This window comes from Gadus morhua, chromosome 8 (assembly GCF_902167405.1).
Source record: "Gadus morhua chromosome 8, gadMor3.0, whole genome shotgun sequence".
NCBI lineage: Eukaryota > Metazoa > Chordata > Actinopteri > Gadiformes > Gadidae > Gadus > Gadus morhua.
Window position 1 is genome coordinate 21,402,241 of NC_044055.1, and position 22,500 is coordinate 21,424,740.

The 22,500-nt window shown below is 45.8% G+C and overlaps 2 protein-coding genes and 1 long non-coding RNA gene across 4 annotated transcripts in view; 1 reads left to right on the forward strand and 2 right to left on the reverse strand.

The window, feature by feature from the left end:
- The window catches only part of LOC115549261 (uncharacterized), a 3,931-nt gene extending 800 nt beyond the window's left edge, over positions 1-3,131 (reverse strand). The window contains exons 1-3 of the long non-coding RNA XR_003977728.1: positions 2,520-3,131; positions 2,298-2,371; positions 1,356-1,414 (exon numbers count right to left, since the gene is read on the reverse strand). This is a non-coding gene — a long non-coding RNA (uncharacterized LOC115549261). The remainder of the gene's footprint in view (positions 1-1,355; positions 1,415-2,297; positions 2,372-2,519) is intronic.
- A 1-nt stretch (position 3,132) lies between these two features.
- Positions 3,133-5,924, forward strand: gadd45aa (growth arrest and DNA-damage-inducible, alpha, a). Its single transcript, XM_030364372.1, has 4 exons — positions 3,133-3,341; positions 3,892-3,993; positions 4,304-4,532; positions 4,972-5,924. Exons 1-4 carry the CDS (start codon positions 3,274-3,276, stop codon positions 5,083-5,085), a joined length of 513 nt encoding a protein of 170 aa, XP_030220232.1. The 5' UTR covers positions 3,133-3,273; the 3' UTR covers positions 5,086-5,924.
- Positions 5,925-9,367: 3,443 nt separating this feature from the next.
- The window catches only part of gng12a (guanine nucleotide binding protein (G protein), gamma 12a), a 28,417-nt gene continuing 15,284 nt past the window's right edge, over positions 9,368-22,500 (reverse strand). For both annotated transcript variants that reach the window (XM_030363714.1, XM_030363715.1), the window contains exons 2-3: positions 12,236-12,344; positions 9,368-11,961 (exon numbers count right to left, since the gene is read on the reverse strand). In XM_030363714.1, the coding sequence (XP_030219574.1) occupies positions 11,836-11,961; positions 12,236-12,328 (219 nt within the window). In that variant the 5' untranslated portion in view covers positions 12,329-12,344 and the 3' untranslated portion in view covers positions 9,368-11,835. The remainder of the gene's footprint in view (positions 11,962-12,235; positions 12,345-22,500) is intronic.

The window sequence follows — 22,500 nt, forward strand, 5'->3', positions numbered from 1 at the left end:
TACTTTTCTCGAATTCCTGGCCTTGCATTAAAACGCTATCTTCATAGATTTGTGGCAGAAACCAGTCATTCATAGTTCTGGACGGTGTGTATACTATTAAAGGGCCTCAGAATATATGGAGAATGTTTTCTTTTGAAATCATAGAAAATGTAATTGTCCTTTTTATATTGTAACGGATATCTCTGATGTCTGATCTTGCACGGATGAAACCAGTGTCATAAAGCTCTTTGTGGTCTTGTTCACTGCCATTTCGAACATGGAGGGATTTGGAATAATATTATATCATACTCAAGCTATTCAGTTCTTAGCTTATAAGCCTTTTTCAAGTTTAAACTAACATTAAAACCAGTATTATATAAATCTACTCCCATGTCAAAGATGGAGGGGTTAGACTGTGGAACATTAAATGTCATCTTATTTGGGTTAAGTTTCAGAGTTATTTTTAGGGTTTGGTTTTAGGGTTTGGTTGGGTTTGGTTTTAGGGTTAGGTTTTAGGGTTTGGTTTTAGAGTTACTTTGTAGGGTTTGGTTTAAGGGTTAGGTTTCAGGGTTTGGTTTTAGAGTTAGTTTGTAGGGTTTGGTTTAAGGGTTAGGTTTCAGGGTTTGGTTTTAGGGTTAGGTTGTATGGTTTGGTTTTAGCGTTGTGTTTCAGGATTAGGTTTCAAGGTTTGGTTTCAGGGTTTGGTTTTAGGGTTAGGTTGTAGGGTTTGGTTTTAGCGTTGTGTTTCAGGATCAGGTTTCAAGGTTTGGTTTCAGGGTTTGGTTTTAGGGTTAGGTTTGATTTGGTTCCCAGTCTCAGGACGGGGCCCAACAGGCCTAGGGCCCATAAACCCCTGAGGTCAAGAAGAGTTTGAGGGGGATGTTATTGATTGGCTATTGAAAGAGATTGAGAGAGATTGATGATTTGGCAGACTTGTCATATCGCTTTATATGAGGACCACACAGTGGATTTATTTACATATCCCTATCATCCCTAAAACGGACAATGCTTTGCATACCCCTAACCCACTCGTCACTGATAACTGTCTTTTTGTGTATTCTACATACATAGGCAACCACATATACATCCAAGGAGTGTAATGCAGTGCAAAGAGTTTAGTCCCCAAACCTGATTTGTTTGTCAGAAGTGGAATTGCATAACACTCTGTGTTCCTATGATGTTACAGGCAAACTCTAGCCCTCTCCACAGAGTAGCAAGCAGAGAAGATATTCCTATTCTGTGGATTTCCACCCACGGTTGTCTTCCCTTGTATATTCGAGTTCCCTTTCAGAGGGTGTGGACCGATGTGGCCCCAGGAAAAGGCAAATATATTGCATACTGCAACTTTTTTAGTTATAAAACAAAACAAAACATACCTCTTAAAATAGTCCTCATGTTGGTCAATTGTCATGTGGATTGACGTTGATCATTACACCTAAAACCACGAATATAATACAATGTTCATAATAATGATAATGATTTTGGTATAATATGATGGAAGGAAAACATTTCTGGTTTAGTGTTGATGAACCTGTTGAGTATTTAGAAGCCTTATGGCGTGTGGTTGGGTAACACGTACTAACATGTCGCCAATAACAAACATTCATATAATCCTGTGTTGAGGGTTGAACTTCCCGTTGGTGTAGGCCTACATCAAACTCACAATATCAATGTAGAATATGCAGATAAGGTACAGTTTTTTATGTACTTGGCACTATTTTCTGAACAAAAGTAATTATTTATCTTTTGCAGATAGGCCTCCATGTCTTAAGGAGCAGATAGTTGCTTGCTATCTTGCTCTGAAGGATGCCAGACTGCTGACATTGGGATTCAAACACAGAGACTTCGAGCTTGACCAGCAATGGTTTGAGGCTGTAGGTTCTACTCTAATTGCACATGCACATCATAATTCAACACACGATTTACTTCAACACTGCCTCCTGTTCCATACCATAGTATTCGGTTTAACCATAGGGTTACTTTACAGTTTATTACATTTCCAATCAAATGCTTTTGATAAGAAAAGCAAAAATACTATTTCTGTGAAGTGTTTGCTGAAACTTCCAAAGCCCACTAAGAATTTGTCAAATCTATCATTATGGTAAACGCCCCCCAAAAAACGATACAGCATTCTTCATTATACCCCATTGATTATTCAGATGCATGTACAATCCAATTACCATGTTGTGTGTGACTATTGGCCACATCATTTTATTTAAGACATGAATTGTGTTCAAAATATTTTTTTTAAATACGATTTAAGATAGGCGTGCAGATATGTGCAGATTTGTATCTCGCCCCAAAAAATGTCAACTCACCCACCAGGTGTCAGCATAGCAGCAAAACAGAGCTCTGTTTTCTACAGCCTGCCTCAAGGCAAGCGGTGCAGCAACTATTGAAAAACGTTGCAACAAACATCGACTTTGATCATTTAAATTTGAACTTGGATGAACGAAAACCATATTAATAAGATCTATGCAAGAAAGGGTGCATGCATTGGAACACGTGCAATTCATGAGCTTGCGAAAGGTAATAATTACCCTGTGTTTTAATTATCCTAATGGTTGTTTAGGCTGCTCCCGCGCCCGTCTCTGCTCCGCGCGGGCTCTCCAGGGGCCTCACCTTCCCCAGAGGGAACCAGCACTGTGGACATCAGTCGTTGCCAGGTTCCCCTGAACATTACAGGTGAGTTCTGCAGTATGTGAATGGCAACATGTATATTTGTACATGCATTGTGTAAAGTAAAAAAAAAACGTGTTCAAATGGCGTACCGGAAAAGCTCCCAAAGAAAGATTATGCTGACATCATTGTAAATATAATTGTTCTTATAAATCTGTGGGGTCCAAGGATACATTGGGAGCAACATTGCCAAACATACTGTATGCTACTAGCTTTAGATGATTTATGGATTTTCCATACGGTAGTGCGTATTGTTGGTAGGTATTACAAACTGGTGTTGGAATGTAGGTTTCTGAATAGTTGAAAACCATATAAAGGCTGGCTGCAACCAACACCTCGGAGCTCAACGCCACTCCTCTGTATAATTTATCCTCCAATCACAAAGCTTATCTCTCGTTGTTGCTAGTGCTTTTCCTGGCCAATCAGCATCCACAAGCGTGGACCTGTTTAGCATGCGCCCAATGAGCGCTCGGGTGAAGTGTTCAGTGACCGCCTTGTTCCAGTGAATTTCAGGAGAAGTCCCATACGCAGCTTCTCAGTTGCAGACCTGTACGGACTGAGATAAAGTAAACAGAGGACTTAGCAGCACAGTTTCGACGTTTTGTATTTTGGTCTATGGTGGACTTGGATTTTACGGTCAACATGACATTTGAGGAACTAAGTGGGGAATTTTCTCAAGAAAGGTAATTTGGTCTTCATGTATGCATCTTGTCTTCTACATTCACGTTGTAACTGGTATACAAACTAAATGTTTATATGTTGTTAATGTGCACATAGTGGCCAGCTTAATAATAACTTTTAAATAGTTCGACCGTTACCCTAAGCCGGTTCATACATCACATACTGACCGATTTCAACCCCCGCACGTCGCGCGACGCTTGGACATCAATGAGTGATGTGTGACTCAAGCCGGCTTCACATTATTTAACCTTCAACACGCTAACCTAACAGTAAGACGTCGGCATTTACCAGTATCGAAATATTTTATATCATAAAAATATTTAATATATATCAGCATTTTATAGCATGTTCATTTCAGTTAGGCTAGGTATTTCTAATATCTTCAGAAGTCCTAGTTAGGTACGTGGATCAGTCACCGTGCATCTGTCCGTTGCCCTCAGGGACGCCCGGCTAGCTAACCCCGCTAGCTAGAGACGGGGGGCTACTTTGACTTTACGTTTGCAACAAAGTTTGAACTTCACCTAATGAACTTGTTTTCTTGCGCTGTTGCAGAATGGACTCTGTGGCCAAAGCGTTGGAGGAGGTGCTGGTGTCGGCGCTGCCGCAGGGCGGCATCACCGTGGGGGTCTACGAGGCAGCCAAGTCTCTGAATGTGTAAGTCATCATGTAACCCTGAACTTCTCACATCATGTAACCCAGAGCTCCTCCCCTTTCATCAGTGCATGTGTGTTTTGCAAAAAATGTGTACAATGACATAATATGCGAGTAACAGCTGTTTCTATGTAGGCCCTATATGGTAATAGGATGCTTTACAAACTTCTAAACATTTTAAATATTGCCATGCCGTTCTATGCCGGTTTTGTGTCATTTCCCCCTGCTCAGCACTTCTGTAAAACATGTGGGTAAAAGGACAATGCTGAAAGTGTACTGATTATATACTCCTTTTTTTTTTTTAACCATCCAGTGATCCTGATAATGTGGTTTTGTGCATCCTGGCCACGGACGATGAAGATGTGAAAGACGTTGCCCTTCAGATTCACTTCACCCTCATTCAAGCTTTCTGCTGTGAGAATGACATCAACATCCTGAGAGTGAACAACACCAGGCGCCTGGCACAGATACTCGGCGGAGCTGGAGGAGGGAGCAAGCAAAACGGGGGGGAGCCCATGGACCTGCATTGTGTCCTTGTCACTGTAAGTGCCCATTCTTGTTTGTCTTTAATCTATATGAATCCTCCATGACACACTACCAAGCCACATACCCGGTGTGGACGTTTAGGAAACAGGAAAGCATGTAGCCTTGGCAAAAAAAGTATTTGTTGTTCCAGTGTTTTTATTGCCCTGTGATTTCAACTGTCCATTCAGTCTGACTCTGGTGTGTGTTAGTCTGCAGTCAACTGCAACAGCGAATTGTTTTAGTTAAATAGATGGTTCTTCGCTATTCATTTTCGGCGAGTATTGCTTTGCAATGCACTGTGTGGCTCAGCTTTGATGCAGCGAACCGGTGTAAATCTCCATGCGTCGACATCGACACGCTAGAACAAGTCTTTAGGACCCCACATGAATTTCTGAGGAAATGATCACATGCTCTATTGCAAAGTTGTGAAACTTCTTGATTTCTTTTCAATCTCAGAGCCCACAGTCTACGTCATGGAAGGACCCGGCTTTGAGCAAGGTCAACGGCTTCTGCAGGGAGAGCCGGTGTATGGACCAATGGGTGCCCATCATCAACCTCCCGGACCGGTGAAGAGCCCTGGAGACCAGCAGCGGAGACCTGTGGAAGAACTGTACAGTGGACAGGGAGTCGGGTGTGAATCCGGATGGACACACTACCAACCGACCCTGGGCTCTAATTCAAAACGCCCTACTGACGGCAAGGGGAAGACGGAAGATCAGCAACATGAATTTGGAGGGAACAAAATGGATGACCAGCCCTCCAGAGTGGCTGTGTCTAAACAAAAAGAACAAATATCTAGATTTGGGAATTGGATTTCCCCAGGGACGGGCCTGCTGGGAGTTGTGGCTCTTGGCAAACGAGATGACGAGATGACATGGCACTTTTAACGTCATGAGAAGGAGGTAAAAACAAAAAGCGTCGCTTTTGATGTAAAAGTGAACCGCGTACAGAAGGATATTTAAGTGGTTTAAGCACTTGTGATTACTCTAGAAAAGGTGAAAGAGCATTTATAAGAGCTTTAAACACCAGTGGAGTCGACCAAGCCCCCCCCTCCCCCCTGCAAAGACAAAGCACTGTTGAAACACTGGAACTCTGAAATTTCACTAATTTCATTGAAATTGTTGGTGTTATTCTTGTTACTATTGTAATTATTATTATTATTATTATTATTTAAAAAGGGAAGTGATAGATTTACAGTGAAAAATATGGTCTGTAGTCAGTGTTTTCTATGCAGACCAATTTTTGCTACATACTGTAGTAATAGTTCATTTTTCTACAATTTAAGTTATTTCTAATGATATTTAAGTGTATTTATGTTTCAATTTTTTTTTACCCTTTACTATTTCCAAAGCTTGATAAAAACCAGTATGTATTGTGGAAAATAAAAAGCCTTTCTTTTGGAGCCAGAACTATGTCTTTTTTCCTTTTCATGGTACATTTCTAGAAATGTTGCAGAGCTCCCACCCCATCCCTCCCCCCTTTCCCCACAACCACACACACAGTAAGCAGTTGTAAAGGGGAGTCACGTGCGGATCATAGGGGTCATGTTGGCCTCGGTGACCTCTCTGAGCTGGAGGGAAACAATAATCCCCAACCCTTTCCACTGAGAGCATTGCCTGGGTCAGCACTTCCATGCCCTGCATTCAGCCCACTCCCCCTTATGTCACCTCATATGTACGTTCTTACCCACTATGCACCCACCCAGTCTTTGCGGACAGGTCTACAGGTTGCACTATTTGCCCGCTGACTTGAATAAATTGTTAGGGTTAGGCCAAATGGTACAGAATAAAGAGAGTCCACCTTTTTTGCATACGTTGTGTTGTGTACATTGTGTGCTGCATGATACCAGTTTGCATGCGGTTACAGAGAGGAGGGCCCACTGACAGTACCCAGGGTGGCTTGCACAAGCTGTTTCCAAGAACTGAGGAATTAAAGGTGCAGCTCAGAACCAGTCTAAAGTAGCCTGCTGATAGTTGAATAACCCTGCCATAAACACACACACCAACCCTTCCTGTAACACGTGTGACTTGCTAGTGTTGGATGTCAATGATGTCAGTAAGGTGATGCAAGGGAGGTCTTCCCCCTGCAACGTCAGTGAAATTCTCTCCCCCTCAAAGATGTTTTTTTCAGCCTTTACAAGACAGATTGCACGGAACATTGTTGCTCAAGTCATACTCTGTTAAAAACCTCCCACATTCTATCATTATGGCCAAACATGTAAGAACACTGCATTCTGAATGTGCCTATGTCCATGCAAATGCCTTAAGGCAGAGCTAGCATTTGCAACAAAGAAATCCTGTTCAAGTTGAAGGAAACTTCTTGGTTCAAATAAGGAGGGGGGGGGGGTGGGGATATAGTTTCCATAACTTGCTTATACTGTCTGTAATCCTACCGGCATTGGCATTCTACAGAGATAATGTAAGAGATCACAGAGCATGCAGAGAGCAACTGTGCTGTAGAGAGGCCAGTGCTGGTGGTTTTAGTGGGCAGTATGTTAAAGGTTGCCTGGCTGTATCGCTAGGCGTGTGACTGGAGGGTGTGACGCTGCTGACTAATGTCATGTGGTATTGTTCTGAGCCAAGGGGAGAGGCTATTTTAAGACCTCTACTAAAGAATAGCTGGACTAAAAGTGCAGCGCTGGCACCACCTCACAATGACCCAGATCCGGCCTGAAGCCATGACTGTATAGGGTGGTGGTTGGGTGGGGGGGCTGCAGGTGCACCACTCGTAATTAGGCAGCTGCCGGTTTGAAATAAAAGGAGGAATAATTGACCACTTCAATCAGTTGAATGCAATGACAAAAGCAGACCTCGTAGAAAAGTCAGAGGGAAACCGAAAGACTACTAGATTCTAATCAACTAATTATCTCAAGACCTTGAGTCATAAGGACATGCACAATCCTTTTTACTGTAAGCCCTTTAAACCCTGTAGGTCCTGGTGCTCAGTTAAAACAAGAGTCCACACATCCTGCTGTGCTAGAGGGCACAATTCTGTGCTAAGGACAAGTCAAAAGCCCATCTATCACAGGCTTCTGGAACAGTCTCTCCCTGAGTCACCATGCAGGTGCGGGACCACCGAACAAGGGGTGGAGTGAGCTGCAGCGAGCAGTCCCCCACAGCCTCCCGACCAATGAACTGGCTTCTTCTGGTGCCACCTGCCTTGCTCTTCCACACGCTGCTCTTGAAGGGCTCGGCCCGTCTCCATGTGCAGGCGACAACGTAAAAGAACAATAAATGGGTGAAGTACGACTGCAGCCCACGCAGATCAATAAACCAACGCCCTCCCCTTGCATGCTGGCCTTGATCCCCCCCCCCCTCTCTCACCCCTTCCTCCTCTCCCCAGCACATCAGCACATTCCAACACACTGACACCAACTGGCCGGCCAGGGAGTCATAGCGAGCCGTGTGGCAGGCAGGGCAGCCTCTGTGTCGTCCTGCCTTTGCATTGCTGCCGCTGCTGCTGCTGCTGCTGCTGCTGCACAATGTAGAGCTTGGACGGCCATGTAGCCCCTGCTTTTGCTGGTCGTTGGTTTCGATGATCATGGCTGCACCATCGCATGCGATGGAAAATGCAATGCTGTTGCAGTTAGCATGCAGCAGGGTGTGGAGATTTGACTCCAAATATATTTTTGTAAAGTAACGTGTTTTAAAAAGTTGATCGAATTGAAGGACGTTGCTGGACTTTTTTGTAATTTGGGGATGAGAGAGATGCATGACGTGGTTCCCAGTAATGTTTCCTACATGGCCTTACCCTTGAAGCTCTGCTACACAACAACGCTTCTCCATCTGCCCGTTGAGGCAGAAGAACATAACCCTTCCTTCATGAACAGAACAATGGCTGGGAAAATCACAAAATGAGAAATCCCTGACACGTTTTCTTTTGTGAATTGTGCATCTTTGAGTGTTATTTCCTCCTCCCCCTAGTTTATGTATGGGAGAGAATCCATGATGGGGCTTCCTTCTAAACAAATCCAACAATAACTGACAAGGGATAATACTGCTGATTCCATCTTCCTCTGTCTAACAGCGGCCGTGAATGCAGGCCAGACGCCCCTCGTGACCACCACCACAGAGCCCTAGGCAAGCCCCCCTCCCAAGAAAAACAGCAGCGAGGGGCTAGGCCAGTGCTATAATTAGCTCTGTTTTCTGGGTCCAGACAGCCAGGGTGGGTTCATCATGTTCAGAAGAAGCGTGGGAGACAGCCTATACTTTGTGGGTGGGTGGGGTATAAATGTATAAATACTCCAGCCCAGTGGAGTGGAATCTACAGAGAGGAAACAGACTCCCCCCCCCTCCCCCCTTCAGAACAAGGTAGCAGCTTCCAAATACAAAGGATTATGGAGTTTATTGTTGAAATCTCTAAGTGAGCTTTACTCTGTTTTTTTCCCTACAAGCTACTTTGTTTGTTGTCAGCCTCACTTGTAAGTGGCCATGAGTAAAATGGCCAGCTGAATGGGCTCAATATACACATGTTGGACTCAATGTAAATGTAAGGTATAGATCCCAGAACAAAAGTTATGAGATGTTAAGGGAATATTGTATGCCCTTATTTCTTCTGTTGACTAACGATAACAGGAGCATAGTATGTATACACCAATCCAGTTCAAGCCCTTATGAGATGTGGAGTCAACCTCCGCAGCAGCATGCCGTACCAAGCGTTTGTTTATTACCAACAGTAAGACTGTGCCTCAGCAGAGAGACAAAGGGTTGGTTTTACTTGTTGGTTGGAAGTTGAACCAATCAGATTCCACAGGTTCAAATCTTCCTTGAATGGCATCACTATTCTGACAGCAAGGATAGCCTCATCACAGTTTCTCAATGTCTCGTAGAAAGGAAAAAAACTTTGAAACACATTATTCTTGGTCTCCACCAGTTGAACACCATTGTTTTTGTTTTTATTTAGATAGTAACATGATATTCTTATGCTGAGTATATATATATCATTATGCTGTGCCCGACACCCGATTCATAAAATAATCACCAAACTGTAGATACTGAGGGTGGAATTATTCCTTTTCTCTAGTTGAATAGTGGCAACTTTTTCTGAATTGTTCAATGGATAGGTAGACCAGCAGGTCGAAAAAGCTGCAGTGCTTATGTATATTTCCTTCAAAAGTTGTTTACAATGGTGACTTAACAATGCATTGCAAATATCATTAGTTTTTTTTAAATCATAAAAACACTATGATGGAAATTAACAATGCTTTACTCTACAAATTTGAAGACCTAAAATATACCCTTTGGAGAAGGCAAGAGGTTACAAAACCAATGAATACTGCAGCACCAGGAAGTACAATATTATCAAACCACCGGTACTAGCGACAACACAAAGACAAAACATTGGCACAATACAGTTAGAAATCACATTCAGCACATGGACAGAAAACATTTGATGGAAACGCCAACATCAATACTCCCAAGGCTTATTTTTTATAATACAAGGCAAACATAAGTAAGGCTTTTGAGTGTAAGAATAATCAGTTCTATTCAATTGATATTATGCTAACCAGAACCCCTCAACTAATCTAAAAGATATTTCACAGTTCAAATAGGAATTTATTAACAAAGCCACCATGCCCTATACACTGCAAAATAAATGAGGATTTTAGAAAGGTAGATTGATAGTTTGTGTCAGTTAATGCACGTAATCGATGGCATCTAGTCCCCAAGCACTTTAAAAACATTAAAGCATACAGTACACATTGAAGATATTGAGAAACTCTTGTTATGCATATGTTAAAACAGCTCACAGTGTCACATAATACTTTAAAAAAGTTATTGCGTAGCCGGATATCATAACGCAAAGCGATTCAACTGGGGTAACTCCTGCCAAATTATTATTATTAACAATAAAACCTTTCAAATTCTGAGGCAGCCATTCGATTGGCTACAAGTTGTATTATCATCATTCTTCTTAAATGTGTAGAATCCATGCTAATTCTACCCACTGTAATTTCATTGGTTGTCGGCGCATTATAAAAAACGCAAATATTGCATGCCCACTCAGTGCTAATTCAGATTGGACTTTTGTCCTCCAATTTCACCATTGTGTTTGTCAGCAGAGGTTGGGCTACAGAGATGACATTTTAATAACCAGGTCAGGTGATTCTTTCCTTAAGGCTTCTGCAATATCATAGTCATTAAATAAACAACATTAAAGTAAAATGGTTTCATTCGCACGCATATTTGGCTTGATCCCTAACTTGGTCTTCTATCAAGGAGGAACAGTAGAAGATGATTAACCTAAAAATAGTGACAGAAGGTTCCGGCAATTCTAGTTGACGTAAGATTCGGAAGGGAGGGGTACCTAATGCGGGAAATGACGTGTCGTTATCTAAATTAGCCACCACTATTATCGGCCTCCTATATCTCTGGGTTATCTACGGTGTCTTTGCAAAAGCATTTATCAATTGGCAAGCTGAATCGACACAAACTGAAGAGCAAGAAAAGTTCAAATAGAATATTTTTCAGTATCAGCTTAAGGAGTTTGAATGGAATTCTGTCATCATAAGCTCGAGGAATGTGTGATCTTTAAAAATACCACCAGGCTCAGGCAGGAAGTAATGACTGCCTGACCACTGGAGCTGAGTGGTCATCGCCTGCACAGGTCAACACTACCTACCATTTGTGGAAAATTTCATTTTAAACCTTTGCTTAGTGACTGTGTCAAATCCTACAGCTTTCAAGTGTATGACTGCGTTGTTTTTAAATACATTTCAGCTGGACAGCACTAGCCAAAATAAAAAAAGCAGGGATCTAGAGGAAATACGACCAGACCTTTTCAGTCTGTAAGCTGATGAGCTAGACATTTTTCAACAGTCAAACAGCCCTAGGGGTGTATTTTAACTTGTGTCTGAATGAAGAACTCAATCCATGATGCAAGTCGACTGTGCCAGAGCAGCCTGCAGTATTATTAAAGAAAGGCTGAATTGAATTATTTGAGCGAGAAAAGAAGATATCGCACCATTTTTTTATTTTTTTTAGTATTCAGGGGTCAATATGCAGCATCTTAAAAGCAAAAGTGCTATTAAGATAATAATCAATCGTAAATCAATAATTGTTAATCATTAATAATGTGTGTCATTATAACACTGCATGGCAGGTCAGCCTTTCCCCACCTCCAGGCTGATTATGGCTTTGTTTTGTGTCGTATTCTGAGAACAAAGTGGTTGAACTGGAAAAACTGAAAATGCAATGCATTTGGAGTTAATTAGTGAGAGACTAGAAAATCACACTCCTCCCCCCCCCCAAAAAAAGAATACAGCAACATTAATTAGCAGAAAATAATAATCATAAACATGAAGGCTAGGGCGGCCCTCCACTACAATATAGTGCAGGGCTTTTTGTCCTTGAAGGGGTTTTCCGAAGCGGGGATGCCCATCACCAGAGGGTCGTACTTGACGTGTTCGCCGCAGTAGTTCATCAGGTCCGCCGAGGCCTTGGACACCTGTCGGACCCACGGAGAGAGCAGGCCAGACACATTAGCACTCGTCTCATGGCCCTTATGGTGTCATGAGGAATCAGTTGATCCTTGTATGGCACATGGTCATATGACCTCATTTCTCAAAACTAAAACCCTTGAAACATGTTTAAAATTGGACTCTCGCAAAGATGTCATGCTCTGCAATTATATAATGTGAATGGTTCTAACACATAGGATGAAGTATGCATCCGTTGTACACATGGGGGCACGATGTGGGGTTGCTGAGGGATGGCGGCACCTTGATTCTCTCGATGCTGGCCTCGATCCTGAGCTGCTGCACTGTTCTGCGTGCATGGGCTATGCTGTTGGCACTGGGCGTCTTCGAAGACATCCTTGGCAACGGGACACTGTTGAGGTAGAGAGGGAGGAACAGCATTGAGCAACTCTGTTGACGTGGTTCAACAAACGGATGAAACAAATGAATGAGCAGCGATTCCACCGCATTGACACGTCAAGAAAGAAAGGGAAGAAGACGATTCCCTTGTTGAGTCATTTTTCTAATGGGAAAAAGATGAAACCGTGCATAACAGGGCAAGACATAAAAGAACCATAACGCCCGATCCGCCCAGTGTGTGCACTCTCCTCTGTATTTATCAGATGCGGTCGCTTTCTGTCGCTCTGTGTATTGCACTTGTCCTGTGACAAACATTGCGTGAAACCCTTCCCAGCATGCCTTACACCACAACACATGCAGTCACATCTTCAGTTGGGCTGTTGAAGGAATGCGTGTCTTTGGAGATGTGGTCGGGGGTTGAGATGGTGACACGTCGGCTTGGCACATCGCTCCTGCGAGTCGGGACGGGCGTGACATCGGACGTACGACGCAGCGCTGCACACACCGAGGCCTCGGTCGTGTTGTGACGTTCTGTTTTTCTGAACCGACTTCCCCGGCCTATGATTAAAAACTCATTTCCAGATCAAAGCCGGCTGTTTTGTTAGTGGGAGTGCAGCAGTAGCGCTGCAGCTGCTGGAGAGCCGAGGAGCAGTGGGACAGAAGACTATTGTCTGGGGTCAACGTCTGTGCTCTCTCTTGCACACTTCCTCTTCCTTCACGCGATTGTTCCCAGAAGTGACATCATGCTATGTTTCTCACACACACACACACACACACACAAACACTCAGGCCGCTTATGTCAACACGCTGTGTACGCGATAACTCACGCAATGCCCCTCTCTCTCTCTCTCTCTCTCTCTCTCTCTCTCTCTCTCTCTCTCTCTCTCTCTCTCTCTCTCTCTCTCTCTCTCTCTCTCTCTCTCTCTCTCTCTCTCTCTCTCTCTCTCTCTCTCTCTCTCTCTCTCTCTCTCTCTCTCTCTCTCTCTCTCCACACCTGTTGTCAAAGAAGAGTCTATTCAAACTATTTGAATCTGTTATCATCATGGCGGGGCAGGGTGCTTATGTGTGGTTGTGGCTCTTGGCCTGGTCACCTCATACTTCTATTTTAGTGTCAGGAAGTTTCCACAGGAGATTCCAGACCGACGTCAGGCTAGAATGTGGGGAATGGGTGTGTACGCAACGCATTCATCCACTTTTCCAGAAAGTGTACCTAATACATGCAGGAAACGTAGGGCCAGGCAATTCGGGTGAAAGCTAGTCGTGCTGGGCCAACAAGGGGATTCTCCCAGGTGCATGACAAGAAAGAGCTATTGAAATGACTGGCTCGAGATTGGGTGGGGTGTCCATGTGTGCGTGCACAAGGGGGAGTTTGTCTCCATGTGGGACAGCCGTCATCCTCGCTTCGGGAAGGCGTTCTTACAGCAGTATTTATTACACACAACATATCTGGGGCCTGGTAGGGGTCCTGATTCCACTTCCTGCTAATCATTGACATGCTCGCTGGGAACATGCCTGGACATATCCTCTAGCTACACGCCATGCGCCGGCCTTTGGTTTGCCACGTGTTTCTTCCTCAGCTGCCTCACTTCTGTTTCTCCTCTCCCCCTGCTGTCTCTCTTCCTCTCTCACGATGTGTTTCTCTCGCCCTCTCTCCCTCTCTCTCCCCGCCACAAACACTCAAACCTTCAGGGAATAGGAAGCTAGTGCTTCTCGGAAACTGCATTGTGCAACTAACAGTCAGCCAGCCTTGCAGTATAACTCTAGGAAGCCTTTTTCAGGCTCTTTCTTTCTTATCACATAGTACTTAAATGTTTCACTGTCAAAATGAGAAGTGCTCAACAAGTTGTTGTAATAGTAGTGCTAGTGAGTAGAAGTATTCACACTTTTTAATTCACATCTTATCTCTAATTTCCTTCATGCATCAAAGGCAGGTTCAGTAACTAGAAGATATGATATGTTAAATAAAGAAAAGGCATGAAGCGTTCTATCTGGGACGTCCGCTACAGGAAGAACGACAAATCGATGCAGTCAAATCCCATTCTGAAACATCGTGTTGGGCTTACATAGCCTACCCACATACACGTGGGATGCTGAATCTGTGTGATCAAAATTACTATTTGATCTTTATTAATGTAAAACTCAACATGAAGACTGGTAATGCATCAAAGATAACTGGTGTGAGGCAGCTAGTAGCCGAAGCTGCATGTACTGTAACAGAGAGTCATGGTCTATGACGGAGAAGGAGACGCCATTTTGCAAAAAGGTATCAAAACTCGAAAGCTTTGATAAATATTCATCTGTTAACTGGAAGATTCAGACTCTGTTAAAGGAGCTCGGTTAGCATTGGTGCAATGATGATGATTCCAAGGGGCCGGATTATCAGCTCCACACTCAACTTGATGCACCTTCCAGGTAATGCATACATTAATCTATTTACGTGCGTGTCTCTAGAAATAAACTTTGTTGAAAAGGTGAATTCCAACAACAGGAACATGGATCTGGAACATGGAATACGGATCGGGGAACACGACTCAAGCCGAGCCTGAATCAACATTCTCAATATTCCTGAGGAAACACCACCCAATCAATTACAACACAGTACAGACTTCAGACACAGACCGTGAGATCCTTCAATTGATGCGAGCAACATCAGCGTGTAGGAACACATTTAAACGCCACAATTGCGTCTATTACACGTCAAAGGCTGGCTCTTGTGCCCTCAAACCCAGACGTTCAACCAGGCTTCCAAAGTCCTTCCTACTAGGCGAAACTCAAACATGGTTCAGAATTGGATCATGACACATGATCTCTCCTGGAGGGTTTCAAAGCACCGCACTCAATAAGGGTTAGGGTGTGTGCATATGGGGGGCGGGTTAGCGTGTGGGGGCCTCGGGTGTTTGGACACCCCTCCATAACATCCCGGGTAACCTGTGGGCATCCTGGAGCGAGCCTGCACCTTGATGACATGAGTCCAATGTCATACGCTTCGGAGGAAACAAGGCATCAGCTAAATGAAGAAATGCTTGAACGCAAGATCACTAAACCAACTGCACTACAATACTGGATTTAGCGAGAGACAGAGAGAGAGAGAGAGAGAGAGAGAGAGAGAGAGAGAGAGAGAGAGAGAGAGAGAGAGAGAGAGAGAGAGAGAGAGAGAGAGAGAGAGAGAGAGAGAGAGAGAGAGAGAGAGAGAGAGAGAGAGAGAGAGAGAGAGAGAGAGAGAGAGACCCCCGCTGTCACTATGATGTGATGCCAACTACTACTTTCAGCCGCACCGTGGCTATGATACGATCTAGAGGAGGGCACACCCCAGGGTGTGTGTGTGTGTTAAGGGTTAGGGGGCATATTTAAGGATCTAAGGAGACCACCCCATCCCCACTACACACACACACACAGACAAACACACACACACACACACACACACGCACTATAACCTTAACAAGACCACCTACTGCACAGAATGAATTGGCCCCATTACTTTACTGTACTTCACACACACACACCCACACACACACACACAGACACACAATACCACCCACACATGCCATTAGTTAAAACAGCGTTCAAAGCTGCCATGGAGAGGCACATCTTGTGAGTCAGAACACTTGAAAGTGTGTGGTCACGTGTGGACGAGTGTGTATCCATGTGTGTGTTGTGCGTGTGTGTGATCCATTGTCTTCCAAGGGGCCCGTATGTGTGGTCCTCTGCAGTCGGACCAACATGGTGCGGCGGTCGGGGAGCCCTGAGCCGGCGCTACTGTAGAGTCTGAGGCCGCGTCACCGTTTGACACACACAGTCAGGAGAGAGAGCGTGCAGTAGGACTACAGGGCGCCCCCGGTGGTCCCACCAGGTAGTGCACAGAGGACAAAAGCCCTCGCTGCAGAGGCGACGGCTGCAGGTCTCTCCCTCTCTCCTCTACTTCCTGTCATTGTCTCGTCCATGAGGATGGAAAACTACCAGACGAATGTCCCCTGATTGAAGGAATGTTTCACAATCGTTTCTGGATCAAACTGTCACCCCACCCAATCACATCCCACACATGGAACGATGTCAAAGTCAAACTAGTTAGAGTTTAGAGATTATTTTTCTTTCTCATACTTAATAAAGTGCAATAAGCACACAATCCAGGGGTGTGAGTGTGCTCAGAGCTGAAACAGTGACTCTGCCGGGGAAAGGCAAAGTTTTGAGCCTAGACCAAAACGTCTGCATCTGGGAACCAAAGACCAAGTTCAAAGACACACAACCACGCCACACACCAGCCAAGGTTTCCTTGCAAACTCTCACAATCCACACATTGAAAAACACACACACACATACACACACAAACATGCACACGCAGACACACACGACACACGCACACATTGGCACACTCAAAAGCAGGCGTCGGCTTCTTTGTCTCAGACACCCGCAGTCCAACTTCCACACACACACATGTGCTCGGGCACACACATACATACACACACACACTCAATTAGCTAACTTGCTCTCTCTGCCTCTCCAACGCATGGAGACACACTTGTGTGCAAAAAACACACGCTTACACACACATATACCCACACAGAGGCATACTCAAATGCAAGCTTCTCCCTCTTTGTCTCAGACACATGGAGACAAACACACATGCACAAACACACACACGCACACAATTTGCTAACTTCTCCCTCTATCTCAGACGCATGGACACAAACTCCCACACACGTGCGTGCACACACACACTCAATTGCAAGCTCTCCTCATATTACTACCCCCCTCCCCCCCCTTGTCAGCACATTTTCAGCTGACTGAGAAACGGTTGACTACCAACAACATGCAGATCAGCTCAGAGTACTGGCTGTCTGACCGGGTCGCCGTGGTTACCACTACCGAGGAAAACATTAATTCTGATAACTTTTCTACTGAGTAGCGGGGGCAATAATGCTTAGTAGTGGAACTTTGGAGGGGGGAATCTGCTGATGTTTTATACATGTGTTGCTGACCGGTAAGAATAGGGAAGTAGAGAGAGAGAGAGAGAGAGAGAGAGAGAGAGAGAGAGAGAGAGAGAGAGAGAGAGAGAGAGAGAGAGAGAGACAGAGAGAGAGGGTGGGGGGAGGGAGGGGGGGGGCTGGAGTGCATGAGTAAGTCTACATAAAAGAGAGAGAGAGAGAGAGAGAGAGAGAGGATGTGTGCCTGGGAGAGAGAGAGAGAGAGTGAAAGAGAAGGAGAGAGAGAAAAATATGGTGCATGACAAAGTATATATGGGAGAGAAAGCAAGAGAGAGATTGCATGAACAAGTGTACAAGGGGGAGACACAGAGAGTGAAAAAGAGAGAGCACTAGAGAGGGAGAGAGCGTGAGAGAGAGAACCAGAGAGAGTACGAGAGAGAGAGAGAGAGAGCATGAGAGAGAGGACCAGAGAGAGTATGAGAGAGAGAGAGCATGAGAGAGAGAGCATGAAAATGTGTAAAAGGGAGAGACAGAGAGAGTGCTATCTAGCTGAACTGTGAGAACCAGCAGTGATCTGGGGCAGAGTGACATCACCCTCAGTCCTTTCCCACCGGCGAACAACGTGGGGATTTTACGTGGAGCTTTTTGATTGCAGGGCAACCATCGTCATGCTGCTGACCTGGGAAAAAAACCATGACAGGTTTATTAAAGCCTGGGAAACTACAGTGCAGAGGCCTGAGAGCAGTGCTGAGCTGCAGTAAAAAGACGCGGCTGATTTCCTTAAACCCTGTGCAAACGATGCCAATTGGAGTTGATTTATAAGATTAGAAATGAAGGTTGAAATAAGAGACCCTTATCATAAGCATGATTGTTCACGGAGTCATCATAACACACAGTTATGACACATCAATTTTGATGTTGTCAGTCGCTGCTACGTGCAACCGCAACACGGCGACACTGTTAGCCGAGACGATCCGCTAAAACAGTGGTTAACTGGGGCGCAAAAAGCCCCACGAAGCCCAGCACAGAGCGAGCTACTCGTGGAACACAAGCACCACAACTTCACATTAACAGGCGTAATTAAGACGGTACACACCAACACACTGATAGCGGGACAGCACACGAAAAGAGGATTTGCATTAGCGCAAGACAACAAACTCCAAATTCTGCGGTTTCAACTCTGAAAACAGTAAACGGTATTCAAGTCTAGATCCTCAGCTTTGAGGATTTTCTCTGCAGAGTCGCAGCAGGGCAGCGCCGCCCACGGCAGCAGGGCAGCATGGCCTGGGAGATAAAGCCCTGCAGGCGAGGGCTCCTCCCAGGGCCACCGGGGGCTGTGGGGGGGGGGGCTCTGTGTGCACTGTGCAGCCACGGGGAGGAGGGTCACGCTACCAGGGACCTGGGTCACGCTGGAACCCAGGGAACAGCACGATAACGGCTGCCTGGCGCGCTCTGCGGTCGTACAAACATAATGTAATCAGCGGTATCACCGCTAGCATCTCTTGACGTCACCTTCCTTGCCAATGCGTACACACACAGAACGCACAGTGTCGCCGGCGAGCCCGGCGTACAATACTGCATTCTACCGATGCCAAACAGGGGAGAGGCAAGGAGTAGGGTAGGGTGGTGGAGAGACCTCGCTAGGCTATGCTGCAACGCACAGGGGAGAGCGTCTAGACGTTAGACTAGACTGCAAGCTCCCGAAGAATCCTAAATTTACACGTAATTACTCCTTGCTCAACGCTGTCCAAACAAACCCCTGAATGCTGCCTTGTTTCGCCCCTCGCTCACACAGAACGCTGCTATGGGCTAGAACAGGCTCCCTACACACTGGGGGCTGCTGTAGTACAGTGAGTGCACACAGCACACTGAGAGGTGCCTAAGGCTGTACTACAGTGAGTACACACAGCACAGTAAGTGGTACTACAGTTTGTACTACAGTGAGTACACAAAGCACACTGAGAGGTGCCTAAGGCTGTACTATAGTGAGTACACACAGCACACTAAGTGGTACTAGAGTCTGTACTACAGTGAGTACACACAGCACGGTGAGTTGTTCTACAGTCTGTACTACAGTGAGTACACACAGCACAGTAAGTGGCACAACAGGCTGTACTACAGTGAGTACACACAACACAGTAAGTGGTGCTACATTGAGTGCACACAACACAGTAAGTGGTGCTACAGTGAGTACACACAGCACACTACTACAGTGAGTACACACAGCACACTGAGTGGTGCTACAGGCTGTACTAGTTAGTACTCACTGTAAGCAGTAAGCACACACACAAGAACAGTGGTACTAGTGTACTGTGTACTGCACAGTGAGTACATATATCCCGGTGAGTGGTACTACGGGCGTACTGCACAGTAAGCTTAACTAGAGTAAGTGCTGCAAGAAGTAACCCCCCCGAACATTGTTTTGGTTCCCAGGAGAATCAATAAGATAAGCATGCATCACAATCTACAGGCGCACACAGAGGCAACTATGGGGGAAGAACAGAACTGTGCAGAGGCTACTAATGAAGGAACACTTGGGACGAGAACACACAGTCAGAGCCTCAAAGGACAGTGGTGATAAGTAGACTGGGAAAAATCACACTTTGTGTGTGTGTTTGTGTGTGTGTGTGTGTGTGTGTGTGTGTGTGTGTGTGTGTGTGTGTGTGTGTGTGTGCGTGCACGTGTGAGTTGTGTGTTGTGTGTGATTAAGCAGAATGGTATCGTAGAGAATTCCCATAATGACATTAGCACATTCTTCAACTTCCCTCCAAACTCAGAGCTGTGCACATTCCTTCACTGCTCAGTGTTGAGTGCACACACACAAACACACACATACACACACACACACACACACACACACACACACACGCTTGACCACGGCGCCTTAAATTGGACCTGTGGTGTAATAGCCACGAGAGATGCTTGTGATTCCTGAGAAACCTCCCTAAACCCCTCCTAAATAGTTCTCTCCAGTTCCCACAGCGAGAGCGTTCATTCAGTGGCTCTGGGCTGGGAACCGATCACGAGCCAGGGGCCGGTTATGAGACTCTGGAAGGAGCCCATGAGAATCCTGGCAACGCTTTCTAACTCCTTGTGATGCTCGCTACGTGCCGACTTTTGCTCACGATGGAAGTCACTGCAAAGACACCACAAACATCCAGAGACATTACAGTCAATCAAGTTGTTCCTCATCCGTTTAGGATCCTCTTAGGGCCCCTGTGTGGCGCATGAATCATGGAGGAGTTGTTTAGCTGATGATTCACCGGCTGCTCCAGGGGCCTTAAGCCTTTCATTCCCAGTTAAGCTCAGCACCTTCCAGGTTTCACAAACCCCACCCTCCACCCCCACCCCCCTTCCTCCTCCTTCCTCCTCCACCTCGTACAGCACGACCTTCGACCTCCACATTTCTCAACAAGGGGGAAAAATAAATGACGTGAGTATTGGGATTCTAGGGATTCTTTGCTGCTGCAAGGCTTTTATCGTCCGGTTGACTCAAACGTCATTTTTTTGGGAGGAAAAAATATGAGCAAATATATAAATGGTGCTGATTCATTGATGATTTGCATCCACTATCAACTAAGGAATTACGGACAAAACCCGACATTATCACGCATAGAAACAACCGCTAAAGATTAAAACGCAATTCTTACAAGTCACAGAAAACAAAAATACAACATCGTATCATGACATCCCTGCTGATTTGCATGGCCGATCAATAAAAGAGAGATGATTAAACAGGGAGGCGAACGTCCCGATCTCTGCACCAGTCCTTTCAATACAGTGCATTTGAATTGGTTTATTATGTGTGTGTGTGCGTGTGTGTGTGCATATGTGTGTGGATTTAAAGGGGTGTGTGTGTGTGTGAGAGAGTTTATATATGTGCGAGTGTGTGTGTTAATGTGTGAGCTTATGTGCTCGCGTGTGTGCGTGCGTGCGTGCGTGCGTGCGTGCGATCATAACATAGATTATAACCACCCGACGGCTCGGTTGAGAGGCTTTTCTACCTTGGAATGAAAGCCTCTGACAGGGCACTGAGGCAGCCTGGTGCAGGGAGAGCCAGGGTGCTCTGGTGTTCACACAGAGCACCCAGAGGAGTTCAGTTCATAACACGAGACACACAGGAGGGCTGTGTGTGGCGTGTCACCTGCTGTTCCACTACCTCATTGGGGATTTCACACCGCATCACAAGACGCGATAGTCAAATGATCACCATCAGGAGACGCAGACTCACTGACGGGGGGAAGAGTGGGCGAGAGACTCGGAGGGGAGGGCCACAACCATAAAGAAGGACAAAGGGAAGCAGAGAGACCGAGAGAGAGAGAGAGAGAGAGAGAGAGGGGGGGAGAGGGAGAGGGAGCTAAAGTGAGTGATGTTGCACGAGACTTTGCTCGCCCCATGTCACTGGTTCAACTGTCAACTAGGAACTGACTAGGAGTCTCACATTCTTTCCGTAGGAGGGGTGACCGACAGAGGCACAGCGGCTCGGCACGCGATAGTTTATCCGTTGAGGGGAAAACAAACGCATTCCTGCTGCCACTCAAATCAGGGACGGTCCAGTACCGGGACACACAGGATGTTTGGTGTCTGCTTACGCCATAAAAGATTAAACACACACACACAACCGCGCGGCGCGCGCTCACAGGGAAGGAGGGAGAGGGCAGTCAGGAGGCTCGGTGATACCGTTGGCGGCTTTTAAAGAGCGCCGCGCTAAAAATAGCCCTGAGTCGTCTCTGTTGCTACTGGCCACCGCCGGGTTAATTAGCGAGTGCCTACTGTTACACGGCGGAGCCAATGGCGTCTCTCTGGGCCCGCTGGACAGAGTCCAGACCTAGGGGTATTTTCGTAGTTCACACCCCTGGTCCTCTGCTCTGGCTCCCTGGTAATGGGTCATTACGGAGTTCAAGGAAGCCCAAAGCAAACAGAGGCCCCGGGCCAATAGTGGCCTTCACACGTCACTTCAGACGCACAGCACAGCCTGCCATGAGGGAGCCATGCAGGGGCCCACTGAGCGGAGAGAGAGAGAGAGAGAGAGAGAGAGAGAGAGAGAGAGAGAGAGAGAGAGAGAGAGAGAGAGAGAGAGAGAGAGAGAGAGAGAGAGAGAGAGAGAGAGAGAGAGAGAGAGAGAGAGAGAGAGAGAGAGAGAGAGAGAGAGAGAGGGGGGGTGTTCAGGGTCTCCATGGGGAGAATGAATGCATTAAAAAAAGATGCTCGTAAAAACAACCGAGCTCTTGTGGAGCCGAGGGTGAG